Here is a 7,889-nt window from a genome sequence, read left to right on the forward strand (position 1 = left end):
CCCAAACCACATTGAATTAAGAATATGTAGCAAGACTTGAAACTTATTCTTCACAAGAGCTCTTCAAACCAGTCTGACTGAGCCTGAGGCGACTCGTGGTTTGTTACAACTCGCAGCTCATCGCTTCTTTGTAGTACAGACACAAAACAGACTAAATTTACTCCGAAATAAAATCCTAACGCTAAGCTAGACATTTGAGGAAAACATTTCATTTTGTACAGTTAAAACTCGCCTCAGTTCCTCGGAGTGCAGTCGCAAAATGTGATGCAACACAACAGTAAGCATGTGTTGATTTATCCAGCTCAGGTTTCAAAATGGCCCATATTTATTTATGAGAAATGCCCGGCCTCACTCAGTGTCTGACTTTAACCAACACCAGCAAACTTATGTAATAACAGAAGAGGAAACTAGACAGACATTGGTGTCTAAGTTTTGGGATTCTCACCAGCCTCACATATAAACACGCTTTTGAATGGTTAGGATTGGCTCACTCTGTCTAAATCAAGTATCTTGGGGTTGACTTGTGTTTTTGGCAGCAGGATGTATGATTTTTTTTTTCCACTCCACCGGTTTTGTCCAGAGTCAGGATTGGATTCTATAGAAGGTGATGTCTATTTACATCGCAGGGAGTTGCTGCTGCATGTCGGTGAGGCGTTTAGAACATTGATGAGATTTTTTTCAGCCTGGTCAGTCCTACATCTTATTTGTTTGAAATTTAAATTGGTCTGTCCTGATATAGTGTGAAGAGAGGAAGAACTTTAGTTGTTAAAAGTGCTCTCAGGTTTTAATACCTTGCACGGGGCTTACAGTTTGTCTCCAAAAGAAGGGGCGGAAAACCTGATTCAGTCATGTTGCAACACTGCTGTGAAAATGATTAGCATACCCCACAAAATGACAGCTTGAGCTGTGCAGCTGGGAAGCAGCGAGTCGGTGCCAGGAAGTCCTTATTGATACTTTAGTGACCTCTAGTGGAGAACTTTGAAATCTGTTCCCTGCTGTAGTGTAACACCAGGCACACAGATGCAGAAGAAGAAATTAGTGTAAGAAAACGTAGCTAGTTTGTTGAAATTCCCAGAACTCAACAACACGACAGCCAACCTACAAACAAATAAATATTTTATTACACTATTTCAAAGACAGAAATATCAACAGACTAACTTGCTCATCTTTTATTTACACTGAAAAAAAGACAGAAAATGTAAGAATGCATTTAACGTGACGCTATGGTAAAAGTGTACCACATAGTAAAATAATATTTTACTCGCCGTTGTGTGGAATAACTGAAACTACAGTCGTCATATTGACACGAATAACAGGAAAACAGCAAAGTAAAAAATATTCCCATACTATTTGCTTAGCACTAACAATAACTTTTATTTGAAGTTTTGTTAAAAAAAAAAAAAACATGGCAAAGAGCGGCTAACCTATAAAAAAAGCCATCAAGCTAACCATTAGCTAGCTAAGTAAGAAGCAGTCTGAATTTAAAGGCCAGTGTGATGCAACAGGCCTTCACTGTGCTAAAGAACTTGTTGGCAAACTAACATATTTTTCCTTTGTTGGTATATTGGCACTACATACTGTAATGTGTTAAACTTGTACTGTATAACTACTCTATAGTGATGTTTAGCAGCATTAAAACAGTGTTAGTCGGCTAGTTAGATAGCCAGCTAGTTAACGGGTGAGTAACAAACAGCACAAGAAATCAGAACATTTATGTTTGGTTAATTATGTCCCCCTAAAGCTTATTAGTGATCAATTCTATATCATTGGAAAGCCGTTATGCCAATACTAAACCGTTTTTGGCAGAGGTTGTGTGTGATGGTGTGGGTCAGCTTCCCCCTCGCTGAAATTTATCATTGAAGGAAAACTCAATTTTGATAGATACTAAAATATGAGATTCTGCAACCAGTGGAAATCACACATTTCTATGTTTAGAGGCCCAATTCTGCCCTGCAATATGTCAGAACAGATAGGTCTGTTCCTACTGTATCAAACATTATTAAGCTATAAATGCTTAACAGGTCCAACTCAATCAATTATGAAACCACAGAAATCTTCATTTATTTCAGTAATTTAAACTCAAAGAGGAAACTCAGATATCCTTACATACAGAGTGATCGGTTTCAACCATTCAGTTCTAGGGTTCCACCAATTGCATTTTTCTGTTCGATCACCTATCTTTAGAAAGCCTGACCTGCCGATTCAGATTTTGGCTAATACTGATTGTTTTTCTTTTTGTCTGAAAAGTTTCTAAATATGCTGGCAGAGGCAAACGGGACAGTGGCTGATTTTCAGCCATTTGTGGAGGGCTGAAAATATGATCTGTTTCACATGTAAGTATCAACTGATCTCCAAAATGTAAGGAAATTGGTGCGATTTACCAACCAACTAATTTCTCTGGGCATACCCATGTCATTCTTTTTGTTTTGATAATTATCAACCATTAAGAGAAATAAATGCTTGAAATATATACCCGGGAGTGAAATGAGTTTCAGTTTTTGTGTTGAATTATTTTAAATAAAAAAATTTTATTTTCATTTTTTTATGAAATTCTGACTTATGGAGGTGCTGCTGTATGCAAAATACACAAAGGATGATACTTTGACCCACAGAGGCAGCTTTGAGACATGACTAATGTTTCTACGTTATTAAATAGAAAAACTAACAGCTTTTGGTGTTGTTCAGGTAACCTGCAGTCTCTTACTATCACATTCATGTCCTCAGACAGTAAGAAGGTACTTTGTTTTTCCTGCTTTGACATAAAACACACAAATGTGTCAGAGGTGAGTGTTTTTTTGTTTGCTTGTTTGTTTGTTTTCTGCCTCAGGAAGAGGCCGAGTCTGAGCCGGAGTCTTCGACGTCCGTGGAGTCGTACTCGTCGGGGGAGTCTGTGAGAGCGGGGTACGGCCGCGGCTGGTCCAGGTTCACGTAGGTGATGTTCAGGCTGATGTAATGCTCTCCTTCCAGGCTCGACAGGATGGTGGAGACGGCCAAAACCAGAGTGGCAAAGCTGGGCCTGAGCTCTGGATCAGGATCCCAGCATTGGAGCATGATGCGATATCTGGAGAAAAAAAAAAAAAAAGAGGACAGAGTGTAGATCAGGGGTGTCCAAACGTGTGGCCCAGGCGCTATTAGCAGCCAGAGGAGGGGTTTTGTGAGGCCCCTGACTGCAGTTCAGGAATACTCAGGGCAACACGGTGCATCCCAAGTGGCCCCATTTAGTCCGCTTCAATCAAAATCCACTTCATTTGTCTAGAAAGTCCAGTTCGTTTGGGGATCTGTGAATGCTCAATTGAACTCAAATGCGAACCAAAAAAAGCAAACTCTAGTCTGGATAAGAACTTAGGTCTGGGTTTAATAAAGTGAATTCTGGCTCGGTTGGAATGCTCCAAAAGCAGGAAGCTAACTGTAGTCATAAATTTATTAATGGATTAGTGTAATTTTGTGAGAATGTTTGTTGACGGCGTGTGTGACAAAACCTGGGTGGAAAATACAGGTGAAACGACTGTTAGCTTTACCTCTCAACCTGGTCATTACGGTTAGGAACAGTGTTTAGTGCAAAAAAAATGTATCATTAAACCTGCTAAAACAAAGAAGTGTGTCACTGAGTTTGTTTTCAAAGTGCGTCGTACACATTAACTCCCCAAAAACATTTCATAACCATGTTAGAACAAGAGTAGTGGACAATTTACCACTACTGGGTTACCATTTGAACAGCTTGTTTCCGCCGGTTGGACTTTGTGTCCAGATCTCCTGCACTGTGCTTGTATGGGGGGCTTACTTTATTTCCTATTGGGAATCCACAGTGCTAGCAGCTAATTGCTATCATTCGTGTTACTCACAGTGGATCAGGGCAGTACTGTGGCTGGGGAAGCCTCCTGCCTTTCAGTAAGTAATGCGTTATGTCATAAGGGTCCACCTCTGGGTAGGGGCTCGCTCCTCTGGTCAGCATTTCCCACATCAGAACACCAAAGGACCACTGCAGGAAAGAACAGGGGGGAGCAAACAGTCAGACACATGCAGAGTCCCACATGGAGGTCCTGGCAAAAGTATCCACACACAGTTAATTCACAAGATTGAACTGAATTCAGAACTTCAGTGATTAAAGTTCTGGAGAAACTTTCAGGCAGGGTTAGATCATAAAACAATATCCTAAGTTTTGAATGAGAAATACTGGGAAAAGATGGACATAAATATTTTTTGTTCCACTTCACAAACATGGATGATTCTGTGGTGTTTTATCACATATTATCATCCCAAAAATAAACACTGCAGTTTGTGATTGCTACTGAGGATGATATATCAGCACTAACACCGACATCGGTCGAAATTCAGAATTTTTTAACAAATCAATCTGTAAAAAATGAAATAAAGGACCAACATTAACGACCAATGTTGATCTCCATCTTGTTATCCTTTGTTTCTAGAGATGGTTTGTCATGTGGTTTTTGTTTGGTTATGTGACGCTGATGCAGCAAAGGATTGTGGGAAATTTAACTGAAACAGAACAACATTGTCAGCAATGTGGTTATTTTTTTTCAAGATGTCAAAAGGATAATAAAAAGTAAAATATGTATCGGTAAGTATTGGTTAATAACGATGTTAATATGGGATATCGATATCAGCCCAAATTTCCATATTGGTGCATTCCTAATGGTAGCAACACAGAATATGAAAAAGTTAATTGATTATGAATACTTTTGCAAGATATGCCAGATCTAGCATAAACATGTTTAACTCTTCGGTATCGTCCTCTTTCATCCCACGTACCACGTCTGACTTGGTGGTGAACTTCTGCGTCTGCAAACTCTCGATGGCCATCCACTTGACGGGCAGCTTAGCCTTCCTGTGATCCTGTACGCTGTAGTATTCCTTATCAAAAACGTCTCTGGCCATGCCAAAGTCCGCCACCTTCACCGTGTACGACTCATCCAACCTGAAGGCGGAACAGTGAGCTTATTGTCCCTTGATTCACTGATTTTAGCAAGAGGTCAAAGTCTAATAGCGCTGACTGACGTTAGTTTCTTACATGCAGTTGCGCGCAGCGAGATCTCTGTGGACAAACTTCTTGGTTGCCAAATACTCCATCCCCTTGGCGACCTGCAGCCCGAATCCGATGAGATCCTTTACGGTCGGGTTCTTAAAAAAAGAAAAAAAAATTAAACAAAAGAAATATGTTACTCATTGGTTAGCAGATAGCTGCATGAAAACAGACTAATTCAATCAAATAATGCAGCCATTTCCCTGCTGCTTGAGTTCACTTTAAGATTCATTTTAGTTGCTTTTAAAAGTCTAAAGCTCAATAAATCAAAAAAAATTCTTGTTCTTTACTTGATATTTGACTTCGTTTTTGTATTTTTTTCCAACCTTTGACACACTAAGATTTTTTTCTTTTGCACACTAAGATTTTTTTAGTGTTTTATTGATCTTTTTTTCTTGCCTTTCCATATTTTGAATGTTTATTAATTTTATCTGTACTGCAGCTGCTGTTGATTTTTGTTTTAATGCTTGATAGTTATAGCAGTAGCAGTTCGATCACACCCTCTTCTCGCAGCGTATGAAGTGCCGCAGGTCTCCGTGTTTCATATACGGAAGCACCACCAGGGGGAGCCCTTCCTGCGGCAGGAAGATGCCCAGCAGAGACAGAACGTTGGTGTGGTGGAAACCCTTCATTATGATGCCCTCTTTCAGGAACTGCTCCACCTCTTCCACATCCGTTATTCCTGGAAAGTTGATAGATTAAAAAAAAAAAAAAAAAAAACATAACTTAGACAATTTGTTCCACTGGATTGACTTTCTAGTTCTCTTGTTAAATTGACAGCAGACTTTACTATTCAAAGACTTGACAGCGCAGTGAGTTTCTCTGTTGCTGGAGTCTGATAAGTAACCATGGTAGACAGTTCCAAAATGGCCTGCAGGGAAAACCACAAACAGAATGAGAAATGCTGACTTTTTTTTTTTTTTTTGTACCCCTTTGACGTTCATTTTGATGTGGTTCTTCTCACCCTTCCCGATGATGCGGTGGTGCTGCACTATCAGCATCTCAGCAGGAATGAGAACGTCCTTCACCTCCTCCAGCAGCTCCGGTCTGAAGCTGGAGATGGAGATCTTCTCTGTCTGCATGAGAGGGGTGAGGGTCGGATCTCTGTTGCAGGCGGAGTAGGCCAGGCCCCGAAACATCATGGGCCCAATCAAAGGGGTGGGGGGGCTCAGGGAAACGACTGGTGGAAGCACAGATACAGAGGAGTGTCACTGCTGTATCACTGCGGTTTTGGATCTGTAGATTATTTCTGCAAAATTATTAAAACCCCTTCAACTTTTGCACATTTTCTCACATCGGCAACCACAAACTTTAATGTAGTTGACTGGGATTATGAGTCAATGCTCTACAACGTGTCAAGCTGAAGGTCTGGGGGCCAAATTGCTTTTTATGTGGCCCTCTAGACTCTAGAGAGCTTTCACTTCAAAAAGACAAAGTCTTACCAAGTATTTTTGGTTAAGTTTCTAGTGGAAAATATCTTAGTGGACTTGAAATAAGACAAAACTAACTTACAAGTAACTTTTTAGCAAGAAATAAGAGCTGGTTTTAAGTCAATAATTTCAGAACTACTTCCATTGGCAGGTTATTTCACTTATAACTTGGGTAAAAGGTCTTGTTATAAATAAAATAATCTGCCAGTGGTACTAGTACTTTTTTCATCAATATTAAAGAATTACTTACTTAAAACAAGCTCGTAGTAATATAACTTTTTTCTCGTAATGTTATGACTTTATATGTGTAATTTTATTTTTATTTTGTTTCTTCTTGTTGGCAAAGGTCTGAGGGGTGTGAATACGTTTTGTAGAGTTACCTCTCCTGTAGTCTCCCGTGGGAGACAGTTCCACAGTGTTGGTCACAGAGCGAGTAGCAGAGTGGGACAAACGGGCTTCTATCATTGAGGCTGAAAGACATTTCACAAAGTTTTTGTTGTTGTATTGTTTTTAATCATCAACCCCCCCACAAAAAAGTAAAGCGCATGGACATCCGGTCAAAAACTTGCGTTGTTCTAGTTGAAAGACTTTTGTAACCCATTCAAGACTCCAATCCATACCTAGCGACAGTTTTATAAACAACTCTGATCAAGGTCCACACAAGAAAGAGAGGCAGAGAGGGAGAAAAAGAGAAAGAGAGAAGGACATACCTTTCTTTTTCTTTCTCAAATGTTTCATCACAACAAAGGCCAGCACAGCCCCGGCCACCAGAGCCGCCAGGATTCCCAGAACTATCCCCACCATGTAGTGGTTGTTGACCCTCACCACCATGCCAACATTATGAACCTGGCCGTTGATGGAGATCTGGAGCGCAGAGACAACACACACACACACACACACACACACACACACACACACACACACACACACACGCACACACCCCCCCACACACACACACACACGCACACACACACACACACACACACATGCACACGCATACTGCAAGTGTTATTATTTTTGCACATATCTTCTTTTTGATGCTAAGCACTACCTTGCAGTCCTCCAAGTGTTTAAAGCAAAGCTGTGTTTCCTGAAGCTTAAAATGCTTGACCTGAAAAATGAGAAGTTCTGTGGTGTAATTTGACACCATTGTTTTTGCATTTAGAGGGGAGAAGATATCAGTCATGGTCAAAAGAAAGTACACTCAGTCAGTTCTAGGGCTTAACAAAAAAATCAAAGATCAAAAGCCTAGTGTAAAACATTTGGGTAAATTTTCTACTGAGACATAATGGACACCTAAATCAAGAAAACTGTGGCGGGAGTTCCATCCATCCATCCATCCATCCATCCATCCATCCATCCATCCATCCATCCATCCATCCATCCATCCATCCATCCATCCATCCATCCATCCATCC

The 7,889-nt window shown here is 40.3% G+C and overlaps 1 protein-coding gene across 4 annotated transcripts in view; it reads right to left on the reverse strand.

The window, feature by feature from the left end:
* Positions 1 to 1,099: 1,099 nt before the first annotated feature.
* mst1rb (macrophage stimulating 1 receptor b) overlaps positions 1,100 to 7,889 on the reverse strand; it is a 25,646-nt gene continuing 18,856 nt past the window's right edge. For all 4 annotated transcript variants that reach the window (XM_008410476.2, XM_008410478.1, XM_008410475.1 and 1 more), the window contains 9 exons: positions 7,182 to 7,335; positions 6,852 to 6,941; positions 6,006 to 6,221; positions 5,832 to 5,912; positions 5,542 to 5,723; positions 5,030 to 5,139; positions 4,771 to 4,936; positions 3,843 to 3,979; positions 1,100 to 3,061 (listed from right to left, as the gene is read on the reverse strand). In XM_008410476.2, coding sequence (XP_008408698.1) covers positions 2,824 to 3,061; positions 3,843 to 3,979; positions 4,771 to 4,936; positions 5,030 to 5,139; positions 5,542 to 5,723; positions 5,832 to 5,912; positions 6,006 to 6,221; positions 6,852 to 6,941; positions 7,182 to 7,335 — 1,374 coding nt within the window. In that variant the 3' untranslated portion in view covers positions 1,100 to 2,823. The remainder of the gene's footprint in view (positions 3,062 to 3,842; positions 3,980 to 4,770; positions 4,937 to 5,029; positions 5,140 to 5,541; positions 5,724 to 5,831; positions 5,913 to 6,005; positions 6,222 to 6,851; positions 6,942 to 7,181; positions 7,336 to 7,889) is intronic.

Source organism: Poecilia reticulata, linkage group LG5, assembly GCF_000633615.1.
Source record: "Poecilia reticulata strain Guanapo linkage group LG5, Guppy_female_1.0+MT, whole genome shotgun sequence".
NCBI lineage: Eukaryota > Metazoa > Chordata > Actinopteri > Cyprinodontiformes > Poeciliidae > Poecilia > Poecilia reticulata.